Source organism: Leptonotus elevatus, chromosome 15, assembly GCF_054856555.1.
Source record: "Leptonotus elevatus isolate MCC_2025b chromosome 15, RoL_Lele_1.0, whole genome shotgun sequence".
Lineage (NCBI taxonomy): Eukaryota > Metazoa > Chordata > Actinopteri > Syngnathiformes > Syngnathidae > Leptonotus > Leptonotus elevatus.
In genome coordinates this window covers 15,571,387-15,598,825 of record NC_141253.1, presented here as the reverse complement: position 1 = coordinate 15,598,825, position 27,439 = coordinate 15,571,387, and the positions used below count along the sequence as shown (strand labels likewise).

General features: G+C 39.2%; 1 protein-coding gene and 1 long non-coding RNA gene across 2 annotated transcripts in view; one reads left to right on the top strand and one right to left on the bottom strand.

Annotated features, from left to right (window-relative positions):
* The first annotated feature begins 328 nt into the window (after window positions 1-328).
* The window catches only part of LOC147162138 (ephrin-A5b-like), a 78,204-nt gene continuing 51,093 nt past the window's right edge, over window positions 329-27,439 (top strand). The window contains exon 1 of the mRNA XM_086097463.1: window positions 329-1,044. Coding sequence (XP_085953589.1) covers window positions 920-1,044 — 125 coding nt within the window. The 5' untranslated portion in view covers window positions 329-919. The remainder of the gene's footprint in view (window positions 1,045-27,439) is intronic.
* On the bottom strand, window positions 16,803-19,434 carry LOC147162139 (uncharacterized). The gene is made up of 3 exons (XR_015097294.1): window positions 19,206-19,434; window positions 17,690-17,763; window positions 16,803-17,156 (listed from the first exon to the last, which is right to left on the bottom strand). It is a non-coding gene; the product is annotated as an uncharacterized LOC147162139 (long non-coding RNA).

Here is a 27,439-nt window from a genome sequence, read left to right as displayed (position 1 = left end):
TTCTTGTAAATGAAACCGCCGTCATTCAAAATCTAAACGTGCACGCTTGAGACTGTACGCTGCAAAAAAAAAATCACCGGGGATGCTTCAAAACATACATGTGCAACTTATGGAGAATGCATTGGTTGTACGTATGGGTTTTCGATCCTTTAATTTCGCATTGCTGTATTTTCATTGGGAAACTTTCCGTTTTAATTTGGAGTGGTACAGTAACAACCACTAGGATGTAGACACTTTTTGCAGCGGGCTATGGTGGTACAACAGTGAGGAGGGAGAGGGAGAAGGAGAGGGAGTGTGGGGGTGGGGGTGAAGGTGGGGGGTTGGTCCGGGGGAGCATGGCTGCAAGATCCAAAGCGCACACTTGGGCTGCTTCCTTCTGGTTGCTAACACTGCTTCTCGGCCGCTTTCGACCGTGTGACACGGACAGTGGACGTTCCAGCGTGGAGCCTGCGTGTTTGTGAACCATCTCGGGGACTCGTTTCAATTTGCATCCTCCGCGTTTTGCCGCTTTTAGTGTTGCTCTCCTCGGCTTCTTGGTGAGTCGTAACATCGGCTCGAGATCCACACCTGAGAAGATTCCAGCTACAATGGCAGCATAAGGACTATGTTTCCAATCTTGATCACTACCCAGCGAATGATTAATTGGGATATTTTGCTCCCTGTTTTAAGCGTGCCCCCTCTCAGGGAATTTCGCTGCACAAGTTGGCCAAACTGAGTTGACTTTATGTAAACTGGACTTCTCCGCGAAATTTACTTTGTTTCACTTTTCCTGAAGAAAACACAGCAAAGTGTTGTTTTACCAGCGAGAGAGAGAGATTTATGAACTAACTTCAGAGGTAAACGGACTTGACTTCCAGCAGCATCCATCAGAACCTTTAAATCAAACCAGGACTGTCGTCAGTTCGGCTTCATTACAAGCATGCCGCAGGTGGAAATGATGTTCTTCCTCGTCCTCATCGTCGGAGTGTGTGTACACGCCCAGGACCCCGCTTCCAAGGTGGTCTCCGACCGTTACGCCGTCTTCTGGAATCGCACTAACCCCAAGTAAGTGCTCGTCCGTCGGCTTCCCTTGCACGGACACACCGGCTTACAGAACTCGGTGAAAATGACTTCATTTCAAACAAAACAAACTTGCAACAACACAAAACAATGGTAAATCTTGTTATTTGAAGATATGTTTAATTTAGATTAACACAATGATGAAGTCAATACTTTGAAAACGCGTTACTGCTGCACTCCCGCCCCCAATAGACTCACGAATCGTATTTCCCAACCACTGTTCTCCTTGAAAAGTATATGCATATTAACAGCTGACTCGCAGTAGTTCTTTCACACTGTGCGCCATTACGCACTATTAGGCTACACATTTAATATTCTGCTTTATTGCACCACTTCTCATTTGAAAATCAAACACGAGAGGCATGCGAGTATCTATCTATCTATCTATCTATCTATCTATCTATCTATCTATCTATCTATCTATCTATCTATCTATCGAGTGTGTGTAACTTAAATTTGTCCCATTTAAAAGTGCTATATACATCTATAGTGACTTAGTAAGGCTTTATTGTTATTATTTCTATTATATTTAAATTTCATTTCCGTATTTTCTTTAGAACAAGAAATGGTTTTATTAGATTTACAGTCAAAACACCCAACAAGGCATCCGCTGTGTGTATTTAACTAAGACAGCCATTGCTGAGAGCTTGCTTTTTAGCCCATACATTGACAGGATGTTTGAGATACAAATGCAAATGAGAGTAAGATCAAAGGTAGCCGGTGGGCTGCTAAAAGGCAGATATCTGTGGCTGATAACGGCTCTCGGTTCCTCTCACTGGCTTTCGTCCCTTCTCTTGGCCTTCAAACTGTTCCCAAGTCTGGTTCACACCCCCCAACCCCAATTCCGCCTTTACCCCCTCCACCCGACTCAAGCTGGGGCAGACAATAAGGGGGCATACAGGGGTATTTTAGCAGCGGCCAAGACACAGCATGATATTGGGTCTTGTGAGAGATCCACACATGCTGAGGTCACACACTTGGTAGTAACTAAGCGAGCTCCAGGTTAAGCAGCGCGAAGGAGACCCGTTGTCAGGGTCAAAACCAGGGCAGTACCGCCAGCTATGGGGGGCCCAGTGACGGTTTCGGCACGGCACCCCGCCTGGGCTTTGTCTCGATAGAAAGGCAGCTAAATAAATGAGTAACTCTAAATGACTGTGTCCCTTTCTCATTCATGACTTTAATCTAAATCTGACCTGAGCTGCATAATGTAAGCAAATGCCATTCTAAAAGCCCGGTTCCCTTCTGACCTTCAGTATTCCAACCATGCTTGCGTCGCCCGTAACCCTGCTGCTTAATGTAACCACAGCCACTGCTGGAGCTCGGAGAACCTGCTGTGTTTGAGTCCCAACTTCTAGATTAGCTTTCTTACCCCCTTCTTCTGCTATCTCTGCCGCACATTTGTCCAAAGTGAGGAGGAATGGCATCCAAAACAGCAGTCCATACTCAGCCATTCATGAAATTCCCAACAGGAGCTCCGGAATTGAAATGGCAAGTGATTCGTGAAATATGGAAATACAATTTTTTTTTGTTTACATTGTTTCAAAGGGGGCAACAAAGAAGCCTTATTGTAATTTTGATAAAAATCCATCTTTGTTTGTGATGCTTTGATATGTGGGAAACATCTTTCCCTGTGCTGATGCATGCTGCTGATAAGACTCAGACAGCAAGACTCAGCGTGCTAGAGGATGGATTTACAACCCGAGGATGATTCAGCTTTGCCCACTGTTTGAAAAGCTTCCACAATGACGGCGGAGCTCATAAAACTGAATGGAGTTATACTGTGCAGAACTCTCAATATCTGGGAATGTTGTTGAGAACAAACTCATGAGACTCGAGTGATGCGACTCCTCATGTTTTTTAATGCCAAATTGCCCAAATATAGACTTATTAGACTTTGCTGAGCAGTTTGTTCAGTCTACAGGCAGCAAGAAAACATGATTTGGAACTGTTTAATATTGTTTTCTACCCTCAGAGTTGATCTGCCACTCGAGGGATGCTGTATGGTGCGCTTCTACTCGAGTTGCTACGCAGATTTCGAAAATATGGAGATGGCGCTTGTGCGGAAATTTTACAAATGCAAGAATGTCAAGAAAAGCTCTCTTCCAAAAATTTGCTTTTTACTCACACACATATGTACACTGTTTGTACAAAAATGGAAATCGTATAATGTAAGAAGTTTTTCATTAGTTTTTACATAATTTCAAATCAATTTATCTTTATCTTTTGTTCTTTAGATTGCTAGGTCGTGTAATTGTGCAGCACAGTGGATTTGAGTCACTTTGAACTCTCGAGTGAAAACAGCATTGAAATAGCTTTCCAGCTCAATTGTCATTATTTTAAACACCCTTTTCCAAAACAAGCAATGCAAATGGTAAGGAGTTAGGTTTTTTTCAGATGACGAAAATGGGCTAAAATCTTCGTTAAAATCCATGAAACATTTTTATATAAATGACAGACAAAAATAAGTCATTAGTTGCTCACATCTCAAATGTTTTTGGCACGTCCTTATAGATCCGACCGAGCAGAAGAATCAAAAGTTGTCTTTGATATCTGACCTACAAAGCAGGTTTTGCTTGCATTTATCCTCCGTTCATTCTGTACAATTTCCAAATGTTATATTAATGGCCCACCACTAGAAATTGGTACAAAGACATAAACATCTCAATCAAAGCAATGGAAATAAAAAGTGTTTCATTTTGTGGCGGGAACGCTCCTGTGAGAAAAATGAGCCGCAGATGTTCCCAGTCAGTTTCGCCGTCTGTTTCAGTAACCAAACGATGGAAGAAATTGTGTGAGTCGGGTATTTACTGCTGCTCTGACAAGGAGCTATTAGTGAACTCCCCGCTCACCCGCTATTTAGCTGCTTCATTAAAACCCACCTGGGTCCATATGGTCCGCACGTAGGCACTGGTGTGGCCTAAGGTGTTTATTTGTTGCTGATAGGTGGGATCACCAGGCGAATTCGGGGCCGGGTTCCGTTCCTATTCTCTCAAGCTGTTTGTGTCTCCGACGCCATGGAAACTGATACCAGTACTCCTCAAAGAAGCTCATTGGGTGGGACTAACAAGATGACAGCTGGAGAGAGAAGGTATCCCAGCATTCTGTGGGAGCACCGTCACCCCAGGGGTTTTCCCTTAATCCGTGACAATAGTCATCCAAAGCTTTCTGCAGCAGATGCAAGCCAGATCTCTATCCTGTAATCAAAGAATCTTTTCAGTGGCTCGTTTTCATGTTTGATTAGGGCGCTTATTGACCTAAATGACCTCTGATCATGCACTGTTTATTCCCGCTGTCACTCTCAGTGCGGACTTGAGATTTGTGTTGGAGCTAATACCCCCACAATGCGAGTCCCTCAATATGACACTCGTTCACTTTTCCTCTCCATCGCGCAATGACCTCCGCTATTTGTTTTCTCTTTTTAATCTTCACTTAAAGGAACAATACTCCACTTTTCACTGGGTGACAGAGTGATATTGTGATAGTTTCCCAGTGGTATTGTGAGTTGGCCCGTTTGCATTGTGTCAAGTGTTTACCCTCGCGTTCCCCCTCTCAGCCTTTCCCCGGCTCCCCGCCGCTTGGTTCCGCTTGGATTAAAAACGGACACAAAAAGGCAACCACGTCCAAATATTGACTGGGTCTCAGGACCGAATCTCTCTCCCAGAGCCAGCACAGTCTGCTTGAAAGACCTCTATTGTTGTCTCGGCAGCCCATAGCCGGCATTTCACTGCGCAGGGAGACAGACCGGGAGAAGGAGGAGACAGGGCAGAGTGTGAATGTGTTATCAGAGGTAGAGAAGGGGAATTATAACAACAGGACAACACAGTCATGGGGGTGAGAGGAGCTTCCTTGGAAGAGGCCAGAGGCTACGCGACAGGGCTGAGAGTCACAGGGTGTGGTCAAAACCAGCGTGTCCACTGAGAGGAAGTGTCAATCTGACAAGGAGGATCAAAGAGATGTGAATGAATGTGATTTCCTGCCCAGGAGGTTTAGAGAGTATCAATAAGTGCAGGTCAAAAGGATAAAGGTTTTTATCTCGGGTTTATCTTTCATTTTATTAACTTAGTGAAGCACCATTTATACCCCTCGCTGGGCTCCAGTCTTTTAGGCCCCCAAATTAAAGACTATCACATCTCACGCAGGGAAAGATTTCCACTCATGGGCTTCGTTTGAATAGACTGCAATAACTCGACTATGAATTAAAAAGAAACACGGTTTCTATCATGTATTGAAATACATTTCTTATAGAATCATAGTTCAGACAGAACATAGACCAAGTATGGAGTCCATAATATTCCCACCTCAAACAATCTCCGTGCTCGAAATAATTATTTTTCTTTGCGGAGCAGTTTTGCAAATCAATGACTTCATTTGTTTCTAATTTGTGGAGTGTTTATTTTTTTATTTTTTCACGTTTATCCCCGGGACTCAAAGCAAGGGTTTACAATAAGAATATGACAATATAACGAATGAACAATAGGTTTTCGTTTTTATATATTATTATATATTGCTGGCATCGAGCCGAAACCTCATAATCATTTCAATCATCATAACCATTTTGCAAAATTTATATAAAAAAAAAAACTATACTATTTGTCAGTCTGCACGTGTGGGTGTTTACAAATTATTGACTAATCTAAAGTGTTGAAAATGTGTTGCTGTCTTTGGTAATGTAATGTTAATGGTTGAACAAACATGCTGTTTTTGGGGTCTCCTGAAATATGACCATTTTACAATGTTTCACCAGCGACACCAGCGATGTACACATTGTGTTTAACAGCAAACTGCATGTTCTTGTCTCAAAGCAAAGCTAAATTGATAGAAAAAAGAAATAAAAGAAAATCAAAACTCAGGACTCTATTGTGAAAACAAACAAATACTATTAGTGATATTGTAAATACTGTATACTTCTTGTATATTATTCTTTCATTCATTAATTTTCCCAACCACCTTTTAACATATTTTTAAGCATATTAGGGCACTGCTCTTTGCTGATGTACATCGTACCATTGCATAATTTGTTTCCGGTTCATGTTTAGCAAGTAGACATTCTCTGCGGAGTCCAAACACTTATTTATTTGCCTGCTATTTTGTTGAATGTTCTCCACTTTAACACGGTACCAGCTAGATGTCTGTGAAAAGTGGTGTCAATCACCCTAAGCACTTAATTTGTTAAACATGCTAGCCTTGTCAGCCTTGGGTTAGCTTAGTAGTTAGCATGGCTTCTCAAGCTTTCCTCGTCATCCCTTCATGAGAATGATATTTGATGTGCAGCTTATTTGCTACCATGGAGATTGGTGATTAATGACTCAGGAGCGAGTCCACAATAGACTAGTAACCAGCAAAGCTTATTGCTAGAGAGTAGCACCGAGCTTGCCTTGACGGTCGACCTCCTACGTCACGTGCACAGGGAACTAAGCCCGCTGTGGCAACCTTAACGTGCGTCTAGCCCAGCGAAGCTTTTTAGGAAAGTCTTCGCAGTTAGAAAAAAAATATGTCACACAAATGCCTAACTCCATAATGACATATCATATAATAATAATAATAATAATAATAATAATTAATGGTGATTTGTGGCACATATGTCATCGATAGGTAATTTGTAGACAGTCCGAGCCAGTCCCTCCAGGATATCACGCGCATTGTTGCGGGCTAAAATAATCAATAAATAGCTATATATATAAAAAAAATACACCAATGCTATGAAATATACAGTGCTTAATGCTATCATGGCCAAAAACTACTACTCCATTTCCTGAAATCATCACCTTCCACATGATCTCTCTGGAAAACGTTTGTACACTTTCAATTGAGTATGGTGATATATCTTCAGTTTATAATTCTACACATTTAAAGACATTTTAATTGATTGATATATGTCAGAAAACTGCCCAACTCTGGGCTTGGATCATTCACATACAAATGTTATATAACTGCACACCGTTCTCACTTTAATTAGTTCGGTGTTCCCGACAGACTTCGCCTCCATGGCCTCCGTCAGTGTGATTTGCCGAGACTGGATATTTCTTTCAACACTTTTCACGTGTTTAGCACTCGTGAAATAAGAGAAATACAATTGTCGGCGCTATTAATTACACTAGGCGAGTATGTCGCTATGATTTACCAAACGCCGGTGACACTGGCTGTTATGGTGCTTGCTTGTGGAGTCGCGATGTTAATGGTTCTTGGTGGAACAGAAATGTCAACAAATCCCTCCTCATGGCGGCCGTTTTTCGGCAAATCTCTACTGTCGCTCATCGCTAGGGCTGGGTTTAAAATATCAATATATCAATATCAAATTGATATTGCTTTTCATAGCCCAATATCGATTCATAAAACCATGTATTGATACTTTTAATACGGCCTTTTCTGGTAAATTAATGCGCTTTGAGGCGAGCCCGCACTTGTTCAAAACCTCGTGTGATCGTTGTTCAAAAGTACCCTTCTGTTATTCAGAGTACCCCAAAAGGAGCCCAGTGCTTACAAAGAAAGGAAACAGCACAAGCATGAGCTGCTCCGAGCTGCTGATCGCCATATAACTTTAAAAATGGGCTGCGTTTTAATACAAGCGGATCGCAACGCGAGTTTCCCTCTCGAAAAATACACACATGCAAACACACACTGTTTAGACAGATGCACTATGGAAAAGCTTTTCTTTTTGCAGTAGTTTAAAATGGCTTACCTTAACTTAAATTCTGCGTCACATTTATTGTGCAACTTGCTACTCTAAATAGTAAATAAGTCATACTACACTATAATTTACACAAGACTACGGACTACTTCTTCTACTTCCATTTGATGGTTGTCAAATACTTTTGATTCATTAGCGCCCCCTTCTTTAGCATAGATACCTATGGCTACAAAGAAGGCCACTGGCGGTAATGCATGACTTCTTTCTTATTACGGTTGGCAGGTGCATTTGGACGGATAGTCCGTTTATGAAAAAAAAGAACTAACGCATGTAGTTAGTTTAAACACAGTTATTCCCATCACTGGTTTTTATGAGGTGTAAAATCCTAATTTTGACCACAAACAAAATTTCAAACCTTGTAGTTTATTGTTAGTTTTGCTTTATAGCACAATTACATATTTGTATCATTTTCCTACGTGTATGTGTAGCTAACACAATAGCATCTATTTATGTACTTCAAGAGAATTAACCGCCAGATGAGTTAAACTGTGAATTTCCGTTCTATTAGTAGTGTCTGATTTGTAACTCCGTGCAGAGCGGGTATCAATGGTCCTGTGGAGACGCCCGTCATTCCTCATGCTCTCGATGACCCTGCCTGCAGAGAGGAGTGACCCCAGCCCTCTTTTTTTACGCTCTGACTAATAAGGCAAGGCCCTCAGGCAGCTCGGCTTTGATTGACAGCCAGTAGTGATGTCTTGTGTGGCAAGAATGCTGGTTTATACAAGATCTGGTCTCTTTTGCAGCACATTTAAGAGGTAGAACTAGCATTGTAACGTGGGGGAAAAAATATTTTATTTATTTATTTTTAATTATCTGTCACACACATCCGCGCAAGTAAAATATCTATGCAACAGGATTTATAGAATTAGAATTTTTCATAATTATTTTTTTCAGCAAACTCTAGAAATGCTTGTAATTATCACCTGACAAAACATTAAGCTTAAAATAATTAGCCCATCTAGTCGAGCATTTAAATAATGCCCACTAATTATTTGCATGACCCATCGATTGTAAATTAACAGTCACTCAAACTCTACAATCTTTCTGAAACAAAAATACAGGTTGTATCAATAGTTATATTTACCTATAAATGAAAAGTGACATCACAGTCGATAGCGGCAAATGTGTGAAATTGCTTGACCTTTTCTGATGTGTGAATGCTCCATTTAAGGTCTGCTGAACTTTCAGCGCACTTGCAGATTGGGCAAGTACTTACTTAATGACAGAGGTCGAGCGTCGTTCTGCTGCAAAATCTGATTGTCTCCTTGGACCTTCTGGACTTGGATTTGTACACTGGCTGTGTATTCACTGATTTGTTAGGAGTGTAGGAAGTGAAACATGTTTTTGGTTTTATTTAGAGCTGTCAAACAATTACATTTTTAAATCAGATTCATCACATTTTAGAATTTTGATTAATCACGATTAATTGCTTAATTAAAGAGTATTTTTATCAAAACATTTTGCAGCACCTGTTATGTGTTAATTCTTTCGACATTTAATGTTCTGAGGACGTCTTCAACTTTTCTTGATCCACTGCACACGCTTGTCCTCTTTTCTAATCAGTTAGTTACTTGCATAATTAAAAATAGAAAAAAAATGTCCCCAATAGTTTGACATGAACAAATATTCTGAATGTCATACGCAAACATTTATTAAATGCTTTACTTTAATGCATGTAGTTATGTTTATTGCTCAAACACACCTGTATTACCTTTAACGTAACCATCTGCTATTAAGAGGAAGGATAATCTGTGGCCAGAATTAATAGTGCGAATAATCTGCGTTAATACATGATTAATGCAATAATTTTTAGTGATTAATTAATTAGTTAACGCTTTAACTTTGAAAGCACTAGTTTTATTGCGACTGGGTCGATCTCAAGTGTTAGCATACTGAATCTAGAAAGAGAAAATACGTATCTCTGTATTCTCTCTTAAAGAAAAAACAAATCTAGTACTAGTACTTAATTTGAAAAACAGCTAAAACGGTATGCAGTCAACCATTTGTATTCATATCTGGAATCATCAAGTTTCACATACGATTACATTTGAAGGGACATTCAGAAAAAAATATTGAAATGTTAATTTAAGTTGACTAAAAAAAACATAAAACTTCTTGCCCTCTTAGTGTTGCAACACAAATGCTTTTATCGATTATTCATTTGACTCTGATACATCCATGCACAAGGTTGTGTTGAAAAAGAAAAAAAGGCTTCTTGATCTGGGAAAAAAAGAAGATTATATTGTTTTTTTTGTTTTTTCTGGAAGATTTGCTATGCTACCAAAAAGGTCTCATAAATCTCCCCCGTGTTGTGATAAGATATTGTGTGACTTCAGCTTTCTTCTGTTTGATATGTGCCCCAGTCAATGGATTAGCGGGAGACTCTTCAGGCCTAATCTCAGTTTCACTCCGCTGCACAGAGATTCACTTTTCTGCTGTTCGAATCTCGGTGAGGCTTTTTGTGAATGCTGTTTAAAAGTGAGTGTTGAAATGGCATCCCCTGTGTCTTTGTAGGCACCGGTGAGGGTATTAGCAAAGAGGCTCTAAGGGGCTTAAGAGGTCAGCCCTCCTTTTGTGCGGAGACACAAAACACTTCCTGTGGGACCCTTCACCCCTCTGTGTTCCTCCTTCAGAAAGCCAGGTCCTGCCTGACCATTCACATTAATCAGTCTTACCTCCTAATGACTGCAGTAAAGCTCCTAAAAACTGCTTCCAAGACACTCCTAAAGAGCCACTAAGCTGCTAACAGTTTGCACAATCCTGCTGCACATTGCAGGGCGCATAGCGAAGTGGCTGCTTTGCGCCCTCTCGCCCTCACCTTATGTTCTTAAAATTGCAAAACATGAGTTCAGTTTGTTGCCTAAATCTTTAAAGAAGTGCAATTTGTCAACTACAATGTCGTTATGTACTGTGTTTTGGTTTTCGTAGCTTTTGCCTATATGCTGTTTGTTAAAAAGAGATTACATCTGGAATGTGAAATGTCTTTAAAATACACTCAGCAGTGATACGTCCACGCATAATGGAAGAGCTGTCCTAACATTCTTATAATCAGTTTTAGTACCATTAATATTCATTTGAATCCCGTTTGCAAAAGTGTGTAATTCCACTGCAAACTACACCACAATAATAAACATATTAAATTAATTCCTCAGTCAAGACTGAGAATTACACTGTGAATATTTTCATTTCTGTTATATTTCAAACTCGTGGTTCATAACAGATCACAACATAAACTTCATATAGTCTTTGTTCGAGCGATGTATTTTAATACATCTCTTGGACTGCATTAAAAACGCAGAGCCAGCTAATTTGATAGAGTTTCAATACGATAGACAATCTTTTCCCTGAATATATCATTTGGTTTAATGGGCTTCTGCAATTTAGCTGTCTGATGAATTTTCGACCAGAACATGATTCGTCAGTGTCAGGTGATGATGAACTCGGTGTGACTTTGTTGGACCTTTTGTGTGACTCCGAGACCCATTGAATGTTTCTTCCTGGAGGATTTCTGCTCACTTGGTGCTTTGGGACTTGTGAAATATTAAATAGGCTGTTTGTGATCTCACGATAGAGCTTGGACAAACCTTCACACGCAACCAGGAGAAATCCAGGTCAGGACCACCATGACGTTAATCAAAGCCTTGCCGTTATTTAAACTTTTCTTCTTTTCCCAACACAAATACTTTTCTGGAATTGTCACTTTGATTCAGGGGATTAAATAGTTATTTTATCGCTAAACCAAGTTAAGTGCAGGTTCATTTGCTAAACTTTTAGACTGTCTAGAGTTTTTTCCCGCGACGTCTGTGCTTTGCCTTTTTCTCCACACTGTGGGGCGGAGCGCCCAGCTGAGGCCGCCATTTTCCGACTTAGACTCCATTTTGTCTTGATGAATTAAAAAGTAGGTTACGAATCTTGAGGAATCACGTGAGCAGTTTAAGATCTGACACTCAACCTAATGCATCTTTAAGTTACGTAGAAATTGTCCAGTTTTCTGAAATAGTGATACAATGTTTTAAACTAGCAGTGTAGTTTTTATCTTTATAGTTTGCATTATTCAAATCCACATCGATTTTGGTTTGGCATTTTCTCATTGATTTTCTTTTGAATTCCTGAAGTAAACTTTCAGCACCCCCTAGAAATATCTAAGCTTTTATTGTTTTCATTAAAATTCTAATCCCCATCATACAAATGTAAGTAACTTCACTTATACAATAATAATAATGATATATTTTTTCTATATTATACAAGCTCATACATGTTAGCACACATGCAAGTTGTATATACACTGTTAAAAAAAAGTCAAAAGTCCGAACTGTATCTGATGTTTGGTACGGTTTAAACTAGAACTAAAAATAATAATAATAAATGCTATAAAAATCATTATAAATAGTAAATAAATGTTATAAAAGTGGTATAATCTGAAATGACTTTGTGACAAAATCTACTGAAAGTTGGCCGGCGTTTTCAACTAAGTTACCATATTTATGTTTTGGTAAATTTTTACACCATAAATATAGAAATTATATAATCAAAACCAGTCAGTTGAAAAATAATATTTTGTAATAACTCTAAAAAAAAATTGTCTTATTTTTTGTCCCATTATCTCAGTGACATTGTCCAAGCTGCATTTTTGCGCAAACTGTTGTGCGGGTACCTGGTGCACCTATTTGAGTTGGTACCTTGGCGCTCATATCAGTGGTCAGGGGAGCAGCACAACGGCAGCACGTGGGCCAACGCTGCGAGCGCTCACATCCATGATCCTCTTTTATGTCTTGGCTCCATCAGGGCCCAGAGTTATTCTTGTGCATAATTGATGGAGGAGTTAGAATAGCAGAAGTAATGCGATGAGAGGGTGCAGCCAAGCGGAGCGAGGGATCGCGTGCGTGGGGCTGCAAACATTGCAGGGGACGAGAGGAGGGCATCTGGCGGAACAGGTCCCAGCGCTGAGTTGACACAGAATATGTCATCGCGCTAGCCAACCACAGCGGTCCGTTCTCCACCAATGAGAGGCCTCTACTCCAGCGGAGTACTACGGCCTCAAACAAGAGACCCGTTCATTCTCTGATAGTATATAATAATATTGGCTTCCATTGCCAGTTACTTGTTCCAGTAAGGCTTCACAGCAGTTTCGCAAGATCATTCACATTTTACTAAAGACTTTGAACAGAAAGCTGAAATGTAAGAATTTACCTTAGGGAGGTTTTGGCGCTCAGAGAGAATTCTTAGCAGGCTTTTTTAGTGCGAGTGGTGACAGGGCGGACATCATAGCTTCCACAAAGAGAAGCTAATAGTTCAACAAGCCTGTATTGTCTGTTTAACAAAAGAGACAATGTCACAGAAAGCCAACCTGATAGCAGCAGGGGACACAGGTTTCGGTTTCTGCTCGCTTTACATAAAACTTTTGTTCTGTGTCGCGCTTATCTTTCAGAGAATGCAACATAGCAATGTAGCAAAGATATTTGCTAATCTGAATTTGAATGAAATAGACCTGCAAGCATGAATTACTCACTAAATCATTAATAAAAACAGCTACGGTAACTCATTTTAGACAAATGAATTTGATTCCACAAATTGTCATTAGGTGTAAATAGAGACTGCTTACAAAAAACAAAAAAACTAAAAGCCTACATACATAAAGTGCTGAAAACATTTCTAGTAGTGAAGTATTACATTATTTGGAATACAATAAAATAATTATGAAAAGTTTTTTATAGGGAAGAATCATAATTCATATTTATTCTTGTCTGTAATGAAACAATGAATCAATAAACAAGTTCAAAACTAAAAGCAAAATTTACTATATATGTCTTTACAATAAATTAGTTTTATATATCTGTGAAACTGTTGAATATTATATATTAATATTATATATCAAACAAGATGTAGTCATTTCAGATTTTATGACATTTTTTAATTCAGGAAATTAGTACATAAATAAAAATAAGATCCGCTCACATAATTTCTCCTAGCAGATCAATGCAGGTAAAGTAATGATAATAAAGAAAATGCAAGTATATCGCAAATTGTGCTGTTATAATGAGTACTAATTATCATTAAAAAAAAACAAGCATTTAAATAAAACAAAAAAAACAACAGCACTAAACTATTGTATACTTCTGTAATTCTTGTACATAAAGAATTAAAAATTGTAATTTATTGAGTGTCTTTCCTATAATAGTTCAATGATTTGCTACTTATATGTAACTGGTCATGTATTGTTTTTATTTATTTTTATTTAATGCCCTTAAGTGTAAAGTACACATTAAATACTGCTAATGAGAATTTATTGTCATTTTGTTGAAAGACTACATGTCAGCCTAATGAAAAACAAACAAAAAAACAGTGACGCTGTGCAGACTTGTAGACGAATTTGTGTCGACAGTAGCTGGTGTCTGAAGCCTTTTGAGAAAACCCGACTTGTCCAGCCGAGCACTTAGAGGTCACTGGACCTTGACTCAGCCTATTAAGGTCATAAAAGCAAACTCATAAAGATGTTTTATTTGTTTCCTGAGTATGCTGGCTGCTTAGGTTTCCATCAGTAGTCTTTATGGCTTTGCTGCTCATATTTCTGTCTCTGAATCTGGCACGGGTGGGAGGACAAAAAGCTTTAAGTGGACTTTTGTAAGTTACAAAAACATGGTCACCAAATTTGACAAATCATTTTCTGTGTCCCTTTGGCATGAATCCTGATTTTGGAAGAAGAAAAAAAAAGAGAAAGTATGTGTATAATTAATTAAAAAATACCCAAATGCTAAAAATGTGTGATATTATTTCAGTATTATTTTAGTTAATACAATTGTAAGCATGCTTATATAATTTTGGTTTTAAAACATATTGGCTCCACTTAAAAAAAAGAAGTAATCATAATTTTTTTTTTAACATTACATATTTAGCCAATTATTGTATTTAATTTCATGAATCAACTGTGGCAATCTATTTAAAGTTTTTGTTAGTAACCAATATTTATACTCCTAATGTTAAAATGTTTGAAAAACATTTATTCAATTTATTCATAATTTTCCTATAAATGGGTAAATATGGGATAAGTGGGATTCTATACATAACATTTTTGTTATTTGACTTTCATGCATCATTTGGTCAATTGTTTTTATTTTATTTAAAACTTGGACTCTTCAGGCAAATTAATCAGCTTTTTTGTCTTATAAAGAATTATATTGAATTTAACCGCAAAAAAATGTTGTAGGCAAAAATGTAATTTGCATGTCTGGACCTTGCTTTGATAGCACCATGTGTCACTGGCCTCAGGTTCCAATTCTGTCACTTGCCCTCAGTTTCATGATTTCAGCCTGTTCGGTTATGAGCTTGACTAAAGGGGACAAATAGATCGACTACAAAGATACTTGTGGTCGTATGGTCGATCGTCGGGTTCGCATGGTCCTTGAAGAAGTAGTGCAAGTGAGGTCTTGACACACGATACGCTGTGGCGGTGGGGGTGCTTCAAGAAGCACGGCAGCTAAGACGTCGTCACACACGTTTACCATACGCCAAGCCACTCCTGTATGGAGGCAGGCCCGCTGGAAAGTTTGCCCAGCAACGCAACCGTGTATAGTCGGAGATGCGGTGCTGTTTGACACAGTTACGCGGTCACACCGCTACAAACTGTATTTAGAATTACAAAAAATAGTATAATTTCTTTTTTAGACTACATTATATTTTGTCAAGTAGCAAAGCATTTTCAATCGTTTTTTTTTAATTACTGTACAGTATGAACTACAAACTCAGTAGCAGTTACCAGATCAGAGTTACTTATATTTACGTCATCATCATGTAAAAAAATACTTTGCCATCTGGCTCCCAAAATGTACAAAAAAAGGTTACTGCCCCTCATCTCTGCTATAAAAAAGGGATCGATATGCAAATGATTTCCCTTCACTTAAGGGGTGAAGGGGAGGGGGCGAAGGAGTGCCGCGTCTTCTCCGAAAGTCACCAATCAGGATTTAGCTTGCACCCCTAAAAGAACCAATGAGCCATGAAGCAGCTGTACTGTCATTGGCCCGCTGAGGACGGATCACCAAAACTATGCCAGATACACCAGGGCAGAAATAACCCACAATTCCTTTCGCCCGAAGGGAGCAGGGAGATGGATTCATCCTTGCCGCTTCCTTGGGGATGGAAAGTGAAAGGCAACAACTTTTTCAGTAATTTGTTATTTGTATGATCTGCGTGTGTATCCTGCCAAGGACTTTACAAGGTTACAAGGAGCCGTCGTTTTTTACTTTTCATTTAAATGTGTCGTGGTAGTCCCAAATCCTCCCGATTCCTGATCTTTGTCTCTTACACACACACAGAAGGAAGTTAAAAACAACAACAACAAAAAAACAAGAAAAATTATCCGGAGACAGTTTCATATGTATTCATTGTAATATTTATTATTTTATTTTATTTCTTACAAAAAAATACATTTGTTTCCATATTATTATACAGTATGTCGTTTGACGAGTTGTTCCCATCCCATTCATTATACACCGATATTTTGATTTATTTTCTTTTTTGTCATTTGGTGAGGCTAACAGTTTGGTATATTTGTGGTAATTATTTAAGTTTTTGGTTAATGCAAAAAAATGAGGCATTTAAGTGTAAAAGCTTTTGGTTAATCCATTTAGGTTCAAGTTTCTCTGCTTGATTATTGTCACACTGCTGATAGCATCACCATGGGGACCTCTACTGAACTATGCAGCTAATAAAAGTGCTGCTTCTTCAACTCTTTTATTTCAAGTCACACAATATTTAAAGCAAATACTTTCATCATTAATCCTTTTCAGTCTTTCCATCTCAGTAACTTGGTTTCAATATGTCAGCCACAAACATCGTGTATACATCATTATATACAGATTTATCAATTCATGGAGTTAAGTTGTTTCAAACCACATGCATTTTATTTCAAATATTATATTATATTATATTATATTATATTATATTATATTATATTACATTATATTATATTATATTATATTATATTATATTATATTATATTATATTATATTATATAAAGATGAAGACAAACCAAAATCCACAAATCTAATGTGGGTAATTCTGTATCTTGCAGTCATACTTATTTTTATTGCATACAATTTAACATAACAAGAACAGATGAATATGTATGTATGTATTTGGGCCGTAGCAACTATGACAACCAATATATGGAAAGGTATACAATACTCTATATGGAAATTAAAATATTTTATGGTCAAAAGTCGATGTTATGAAACCAACATGAATGAGCACAGTTGTAGTCTGAACGAAAGACAAATAAATGACATTTTAAATGTCTAATGTGGCGTGCATGCACTCTGTCACATTGCCCGCCATCCAGATGCTGACTGCTGCCGCTCTGCCATCAGATAGGACAGACTGATTAAGGCTGCTCCGTCTGAGAATTCACATTGCTCTGAAGAAAAAAAACTAAATAAAATCCTTAATCCCCGACTATTCAGAGGACTCTGCCAATTTTCACTTTTCCATGTGTGAGACATACAAGGACTAAACCTTTACTAGTATTAATACTTATCTTTTAAATTAACTATTTGGGTCAGTGGAATGTTTGATTTTATTGTAGGTATTTTTAATTATCTCTGCCTCTATTTGCCTCTAAACAACAAGGGTGTTTATCTAACACGGACACTCATATGCATATTTCAGTGCCAGCAAACTTTGGGGGAGACAGTGTGACCCAAACATGCCACTCGTGCCTGCGCACAAGAGGGAAGCCCACATGGACTTGTGAGCAGGGTGTCATATGTTGATCCTGTAAGTCAGCTGTTTGATCATAAATTGTGATTAATCAGCCATGAGACAGTCCGAATTAAGCGCGGCTTTTCATGTCAGAGTAAGTGCAGCTTGAGCCGTCTGGCCAGTCCAAAATGCTTTCTAGTTTAGCCGAGCAGACGATGACAGAGGAGGGTGCATGGTGGCGGCCCGTACCTGGAATGCGGCAGGGTTTAGTCTGGAGTTTCTTGAGAACAATCCATTTTTGCCCCTTTGATATGTGCAGCAGACTGAGGAAAAAAGAAGAATATCTATTGATATTTGGAATATATGAGTTATTCCTTTGTTGAAACTTATTTCAAATGAATGTCAATCAGATCCTAAACTTTTACTAAGGTTAAATAATTCTGATATTCATTCATTTATATATAGGGCTTACTCATACGTAATTCTCTTATTTTGTACTCAATCAGTTAAAAAATAAATAAAATCAAAACATTTATATCCATTCAAATGTTCACCAACATTTGCCTTGGATGCAGCATCTGCTTGGGGAATAAGATTTGCAGCTGTTCGTTCAAGTGTAGCCATTTGCCAGGCCACAAACGTTTTCCGCTGAAATACTCCCAGATGAGCAATGGAAATCAAGGCTTGCGAGAACTTAAAGTCTCATTCCTAAAGTGGTACACAAACATTCAACTGGATCGTGAAAGCTGTGTGACCAAGGTTTGACATCAAACCAGCACAAGACAATGAAAACTTTTAATGAATTAAGTTAAGTGAATTAAGTTATATATATTAATACAATTGGAAAAGAAGAAAAACATTTGTTTAAAAATCTCTGTTGTTGCACGCAATGACAATTTTCTGTACAGCGATTCACCATTTCACCATATCACTTATTGATACATTTGCAAAGGGTGTCCAATTACTGGTCTGATGCTGAGCTGTTATTTAGGTACCATTTACATATTCACTTTATGACACTGGAATACATTAAATTGCAAACAATTGGAAACCCTTGGTTGGAACATATTTCATTATGGGGTTGATGCAGATGTTATACGTATGACCTTTGTAGTTGGAATTACCCATACATAACTATAAAACTATAAAATTACTGTAAATGCCAATGAATTATAAAAAAAATTTGCAACAACAAAAAAAGATAGCAAATCAGGGGAGCCTATTAGTACAGAAGAAATAGAAATGCTTTTTAAGGTTGATTTTGGGTGGCAGGATTTTACGGATCATTTCTTCTATTGATTTGATGCCTGATTAAAAATACAAAATAAATAATATAACAGATACAAATGAGGAAAACCAGCTCACATAAAAAAAAATTAGTGAAAATATCTAAATTTTTTATAAACGTGTACGCAAAAAAAATTGGCAAACTTTGGCTTAGGTTTAAACTTCGCTAGTTTTCTGCTACATTTAATCACCAAACGAGCTGTCTTCTTCCATCTTGTATTTGATGAGCAACTCAATGACTCCCTACTGGTCAAGAATCATCGTCACAGTCATGTTGACTTGTCAATATGCCGATATTGTGTGAAACAGATGTGCACTTATGAACATCTGCTTTTATTTGTATCACTACAAGTTACACAGCAGCTGTCGACCCATCACGTCACCTCAGATGATTGTTTGTTATGTCTTTGTTGAGTGAGAAATATTATGAAATAGCATTCAATGTTCGCACAAATGCTTTAAAATGAGTTCGACTCACCCGGCACGACATGTCCAGCTCATGCCGTGCCTTCCCCACCGATGTTTGGTCTACCGCCCTTTTGTTCCGCTCCAGAATGCGGTTGACGCGTGCGAATCCGAACGCGATAGCAGCAGTGGGCTCGACAGTTCATTATTATTCGCTGTTCTCACGGGGCGAGTGAAAAATCACTCCTTTGTGCCTCGGAAGAAACAACCTTCCTCTGACCTCACGGTTTGCGCAGCGTTAATGTCAAAGGTTTGCAGGGCGTATAGCCACACCCACTCCGTTGTCTCCGACCGGGTTCCCTTCGTCTCACAGCGCGCGAGGGGAAAAAAAGCAGCCTTGTTGTAAACAAATTTTGGGCTTCCACCTTTTATGCCGCACTAATTGGACACTGGCTCCTAAGAGGATCTTTTCTTTCCTCCATGTCCAGATTATGCATGTTCCATACACCTCCAAAAACACATTCTCTCCAATTAGGCCTACTTTTAATGGCACTTTAAAGATTTCTTCCATGGAGAGATGGCTCGGATGCGTCACAGGGCTGTATCGAGAAGTCCAAATTAGAGGTTTCCCGACATCACACATCACATCTGTCCTCAAACGCATGTGAGAATTCATCGACAGATAGCTGCTTCTTAGCACCAAAAGGCTAACCCATGACATAATGACCCAGACGAAGCTTTTGGGTCTTCTTCTACTTGTATGTCGTGTAGCTAAAATGTAGTTATGCTGCCTCTCTCTTATCAAAGGGGACGTTGCTGTTATTAAGTCATGAGCTATTTTATTTTACTGAAGAAAATAGTGCAGTGCATGTATTAAAGTGGCTGTTTGGATTGAGACTGTTGGGTCTACTAATGAGACTGCCGTGGCTAAACAATCAAACAGGAGCCTTTATGAGGCACTTGAAATAAAAATCACAAAATGTAGCAGCACAGATTTCAGGATTTTGTCTTTCATTTCTAGAAAGTTTTTGTTTCGATCTTTCAATTATTTTGTCTTGTCTCATCAATCAAGCAGATGCATTTTGAAAAGGGAACATTTATAGTAGCCTGTTTTAATTCAATATAATGAGGCTCAATAGTGTAGCACAATTAGATTGAGATGTGTCCGTGGATGTATGTTAAGGCTGACTCTATCACATGCATTAACGCAGTTTGGATTGCAAATCCTCCGAACTGTATGGTATACAATAGGCCACTTTAACCCCTTGAGCCTCGAACGGCTTGACCAAGTCCATCCTTTCACAAGGCCGATTACGGATCTCTCGCTGATATTCCATCACACCCCCCTTCATCTTGTGTCCCACTTAATGTGTAGCATTGGAACGGCACATTTCAGCTTAACTCAACTTTCATGGGAAATGGTGGCTTCTTCTGTGGAGGAAGAACTGTTAATGGATTAAGTGGCTGCTGTTTCCCACCCGAGGGCCAGGCCTCTAGCGTAGCCCAGTTTATTCACCCACCCTCTTAATCTGAATGCTGGTTTATAAGCATGGCAAGCGTAGCTCAAATTTATACCCTGGTCCTCTGCCATGAACTTGGCTTTCCTGCCCCTCTTCACCCCATTCGTGTCAGCGGGCCCTGGCATTCTTCTTGAGCTTTTTAAGTGTGTTCACTTTGGATGGCGATGAAAGGAGTAGGGGGAACATGGGATCCTAAATCACTTAATGAGGGGAGACAGGCAACGCTTTTGTCCAGCTTGTTCTTTGGTTGCGTCCAGCCAAAGGCCTCTAACGGGCTCTGACACCTCGCTCTGCTGCAGACCTAAATGCGTGTGTGCGTGAGTGTGTTTGTGTGAAATTGTGATGGTGACTCGCCAGCATCCCTTCAGCTGTCGGCTCTCGCGTCCGTCCAATTTTTGCTTTGCATCTCAACATTTATTCGCATTTCCGAACTACATCAGCGTATTTGTTTGGTCTCCGGGCAGCAGGAAGCATATTTGTGATTGTGGTGAGGGTTAAGTGGGAGGTGGTAAGAAGCTGCACAATGTGTAAAGAAGGATGGCGTCGCTCCCTGCGGGATGTTTGGCCTTGGCCTGCAGATAGAGTGTGAGCACGTGCTGACTGAGCTGGGGAATGAGGGGGAAACCATAAGAGAACATAAAAAAGAAAAAAAAAAGTTTTGTCTTATCTCATTATTTAACGCAGTGGTTCTCAACCTTTTTTCAGAGACGTACCCCCTGTGATTTTTTTCTCTCCAGCCAAGTACCCCCTAACCAACGCAAACCATTTCTGGTTGATAACAAAATAAAAAATAATTAAGAGTGCTGTGCCATCATTGTCTGATTTATTAAACATTGGAACTCTATTTTTATTTATATGGTCTCTCGAATTATTTGGAAATAAAAAGATATAGCTAAAAAGAAAGAAATTATTTTAAACAAACATTTGTGCACATAAATCAACACAAAGTGTTCTCCTTTGGTATCATAATAAAGCTCTGTTCTCAAAAATAAATAACTGAACTTTAAAAAAAAGTTTACAAGTGATTGACAGGTGGCATATGACAAGTTGGGTTGAACCATTCTGGTATGGGGAAGATGGTGGGACTTAAGGGCACAAAAAAATTTAATAGCCTACTGAATATAAACATTTATTTTATGAACTTACATTTTTCTGAAATAATTACATATACTGTACTTCTAAAATATATTTTGAAATATCACATACCCCCTGGAGTGCCTTCACGGACCCCCATTTGAGAACCACTGATCTAACGAAGAGCTTGAATTAATGGTACTAAAAACAAAAAGCATGGTAATTAATTACTCAACATTGTTAAACGTTTCTAAAAAAATTATTAATTGTATTAAATAGTTAAATTTTATGCACCATCATATTGAATTAGGGTGAAGATGTAGTCTATTTTACAGAAATATACAGCATTATAGACTTAAAATAAAATCACAATTGGTTTGCCTTTGTGATGTGTTTTCACAAAATCAGACGTATGTCGCGGAAATTAATTTTGAGTAAAAAAAAATAAGTCGTTCGGACAAAAATTTAAATTTGGAGACTTATCCACAAGAGACGGCCGAAACACACTGATTCGCTCTGGGCTTGCTACAAGCAACATGGTGCATTCAGGGTACTTTCACAACATAGGGGAGTTGTAAACGCGCCGCGGCGTTCGGCACATTAATCGTTTTTATTCGCTCATTATGTTTTAATCTTCGAGAGAAGCCAAAATTAAAATCACGATAGTTGCACCACTGCTTGAAAGGCATCAAGCAGGCTGAGGCAGTCAGAGGTTAGCTTTGGTGAAAGGCCTCCCCCATCATGACACATTTCTCACCCTTGGCTTCCTCCATCGTCACATTAACGACTTGCTCTTCCTCACCTTTTCGTCACATGCTGTTTCTACAGCCGTGAGGTGACCCGTTCCCATTCTGTTGCCCCCTCCATTGCTAGTTCTATTCACCTGAGTCTTTTTGGGATCACACACTGACCGCTCGTACTACTCCCCAACTCATTCTTCCCTCCCCGCTTGCTAATGACATTTCTGCCCTAGGTGCACATTAGCACTAGGATGGCGGTTTAGATTTGACGCTCACACTGCACCCTCTCGCCGTCTCCCTGCCATTGAACCTCTTCTCTCCCTCTCGGTCACACATACTGAACACGCACACACATTTCACACAATCTTACATGTGCACATGCAGACTGGCTGTAAGACTTGTTTAATTACACAACCACCTCTCGTGTTTTCCCCCGGCCTCCGAATACATTTTATGAATGCCTCTTCAACAGAACTGGGCCTGGTGTGGAACCCTGGCACCAAACTGGCCTCACATGAACCATTAACATATCAGCTGTGAGCAGTTGTTGCCGCAGAGCTGCAATGTGTGCATGCGTCTGCATGTGTGTGTGCAATTGCGCATTGCTGCCGCACCCTTTAAAGCCAAGATTTATATGGCGCTCTCGATTTAGCTTCGCTGCTACCGCTTCCTGGCTGTGAGACCTCACTGTTCTTTTCATCTGGCCAAAGTCGGCTTCTTTTCAGTGTTGTCTAAAACAAGAAGAATGCAATGAAGTTCCCATGGTAAATCACATTCCCATTAACATTTCAAGCATCCCTTTGAATGCTAACCTACAGCAGCACTGCATTAAAAAACTATTTAGGACGGCCTGCGATGTCATCTTATGTACAACTGCAAATGCCAAAGAAAAGTCTGGTCGCATATCAATCAGTTCAGACGTTTGGCAGAAACGAATGAAAGAAATAACACTTAAGGGGGACATTTTATGGAAAACTGACTTTTTAATTGCATGTATACAAATCGCATGTGAGCTGCTTGGCGGGTATTTGACAGGGTTTTGTAACCACGCAAAAGTTAACAAATTACTCCACATGATGATAATGTGGAGTAAAAACACAAGTGGATGCTTTTACGGTCTTTAGCCGCTCACCCTTGCTCTGGTGAACTGGTTGCCAGGTAAAAAAACAAAAAAAAGTATCACAGTAATGATTGAGCAGCCACGCATGTGACGTAATACATATGCAGGGAGCGCACAGTGTCTTGTGACGCGCACACTTTGAGACCTGACAAGTCTTTGTGTGTGTACGGCAACATTTAGCCGGCTAATGAGCATTATACTAAACTGCTAAGCAATCAGTCAATAAAGCAAATCTAGGCAGTTTATCAACACGCTTGTCGTTAAATTTGCGTTTTGCCTCTGATGACTTCATAGGGAGATTCCAAAATCAGACGCTGGACTGGAGATACAAATTCTTACAGGGGTAAGCTTAGCGCTAGCTAGCTTTTACGATAGCCACGACACGGTTTGATTTAAAACTTCACCAAAAATTTAAAAAGCATCCTCGTTGGCCAGTGTATGGCGAGGGATCCTGGAGGTCAATGAAAGTTATTGTAAACAAATAAGGAATACCATTCCGTAGGTTGACGTGGCTGTGTTAGCGCATCAGCCGCATATGTACACTCCAATATGTTTTCAAAAAGTGCTTTGGAGAACATTGGTATAGATAAATTGTTATATAAATGTACTCTATTTACCATTATGATCAAATTGGATTTTCCTTTTGTTTTTTGGGGACTATGACTTATTTTTGGGCAAAAGCACAGTTAGTAACCGATTCGAATGGATGCGGTATTGACAATTCCGAGTTTACGTCACAAGTCAAAATGGCGGTCTTATGCTGCATTCAAGGAAGGTTTGAAGTCAGATTTGTCCTACTCAGGGTCCCATTTCACCCTCAAAGTGTTCAAGGCAAATGTAAACAACAAAGATTCTGATTAATTGTTTGTTGTTCTGGTTAACGCAATCATTCCAAATCATGTTGTGTCACGTGAACATATGACATTTGCCTCAAACGCTTTTTGAGGTCGGAACTGACCCAATCCGAGTGGGATAAAGCCGAATATATAGGTACCGGTAACTGTTTTGCTTTTTGCATTTAATCTTTTTTTGTCCATATTTTTATTGCAACAAACTCACCCCCTTTAATAGACGACTGACACTGTAAGCAATTGAGTAAGTACGTGAGGATATAGTGTACAGTATACTTGACATAATAATGTTTCAGAGCACTAAAATATCCCATCTTGTAAGTCTTGGCACAGATATATTCATTCCGTAGACACGTTTATTTCGTGAAAAGCTCTTAATACAGCATCAGTGAGTGCAAACTCGATGGATACTAATCCTAACCATGTGGTGGTCTTTACGTGATCATACTGTACAGCTGAGTAGAAAAGTACATAAAAAGTGAGGTCATACCATACCACTGTCGAAGCGAAGTGTCAAGATGACATGAGAATCCCCAGCCCAGTCCCAGACAATTAATCCACTGGTTTTAAAAATGACCCGATCTTTCGTTTCCTTAAGCTTTCAAATTCATCTTTGTGTCTTTTCTGTGAAACGAACCTTCCCCTACACATACTGACATAAGTACATAATTATTTTGCTGCCATACATACGGATTCACACTTGACCAGACTACACTCCAAAAGGACATTGTGTACTTTGTTCACACTTTTTGTGGACTTTAAATGGGCAACTCGATAGTGCATGAGACCATGAGAAACCTCCGACATGAAAGGCGTCGTCTGCACACCAAAGAAAATTCTGCTGACACCTAATCACATAAAAAAAGAGAGAGGAGTGAAAAAAAAATCTGTCTGAGCTCACAGCAACGCTGCGGGTTATCTTGAGGGAGCGTAACCTTTGTGACATTGATAGGATTTTACTCAAAAGACGGTGTTTTTCTTGTGGGCACCGGCACATACAACTTGACCAACTTTTTTTCATTACTTTTCTTTGGGCTGTGCGGATGCATAGGAGATGGATGTCACTTTGGCTTCTGTCTCTTCTGGAACTTTTAAAGAGACGCAAAATATGAAATATAACATTTACGATTTAAAAAATGTCTTTCTTGCTTTCTCTATTCTTTTCCCAACAACCATACAGCGCCTTATCAACACCTCATATTTTACACACAGTAAATGTGGTTCTTTTTAAATCATCGAGAAAATGTGGTTCTTTTTAAATCATCTTGCTGAACAGCGGCCACATTACTGGAGGTCAGAATTTGGCCATAAAAGCAACAACAACTGAATTGAAAACGGTTTCTTCTTTTCTCTCACACTCTTTCTCCTCAATGTTTTGCTTTCTGCTCTTCTGACAGTTTCCTCATGTAAAGCCAAACATGTGATTCCCTTTAACCGCTGCCTTGTAGCATCTCAGAGAGTCAGTCTCCTCTAAACCAGCAGACAGAGAAACTTATGTTTATTTTTTTGACTATGCAAAGTATATATTTTGGGATCTTTTTATCACTAAGAGCTTATAGAAAGTTATGATGTGTAGAATATACAGTAAAGTCACATAGTTTGCTGATCAAACAAAAATCCTCAGTCCAAACCATCATCATCAATCTTATGTTTGGAACATAGCTAATGTATGAGAGCTAGCTAGCAATAGCGCATTTCTCATGCCAAACGAATTGTAGCTAAAGTTGGAAAGTGAGCTCAGGGATGAACTTCATTGAAGATTATTAATACAGTAATTGCGGAGAATAGAGAATGAGGTTTGCCACAAATAGTGAAAAACCATGAGTAATTTGCCCCCCAAAATAAAATAATTGCCTGTATTAATAGTTTAAACCACAAATTGTGATTCCAAAACAGTTTAATATAATTTCAAACTTTAAGTAAATGACTTACATATGAAAGTTAAGTGCATTTTGCGCTGACAACTCTAAACTTAGCTCCTCCCACACATACTGTATAAAGTTCTTAGTATCCTTTAGAAAAGCAAATCCATAAAAACATAACTGAATTTGAGTGAATTGTCAATATGCGGGGATTACTGTACTCCCTAGTGGCCTTATCTTCTTTTGTTTTCCTGCGATTTAACCTTATGACTTAATAATATAAACATATACACATCAGCGATGATCTGTTGAGTCTTGCTCTTATGTCTCGCCATGCATGCTGCTCTAATCTTCCATCAATCATCGTTCGTGGACCCACGCCGCCGCTGTGTGTGCACACGTGCGAGCTTGGTGACCATCTGTAACACGACACATCAGCCTGAGGAGTTACATGAATACTTGCATATATACATGCGTGTAGTGCAGTGTTTATCATTGAGATCTGCCCCTGATTTTAAGCTGGGTTGTCAGTGGCAAAACTGTAAACCACCGCAGTCATTAAAGCCACAATTTGACAGCCTGTGAATAATATTCCTTTACCATGAAATGTCTAAGACTGTTTAATCAGCTGATTTTCATAAATTTTAGTTGAGTACAGTTCGAAGAGTAGTGTTACGTAACAATGACTACTTTTACGTGCAGGCAATAAACCTTTTAAAGGCACAACGCGTAACAAGTGACCACTAGTTGTCGCTATAACACAAAATGCAGCCGACATGCATGCATTTAGAAGCACGCAGAAGCATGCACCCTATGGTGGCTCAGAGAGACCATACTTCACAAGCCTACCACCAATTCGTATTTTGCGTGAGCAAACGAGCATCTCGGCTCGACGGCGACTTGTCAGCCGGCGTGAGCCGGATTTAGCAGGAGCAGCTAACAAGTGTGGCTAGCCGGAGTTAGTCAGAGCCATAGGCTGGAGTGGCTAACGAGTGGCTAGCCGGAGAAGCTACAAAAAAACTAGTAAAAGCTTGCGAGAGTAAAGCAGAACATGACAAGCGACGGGAGCCCAGCTGTAGAAATAAGCGGCGGTCGACTCATTGGGTCCAACATTCGATGCAAGCTAACTACATTCACGAA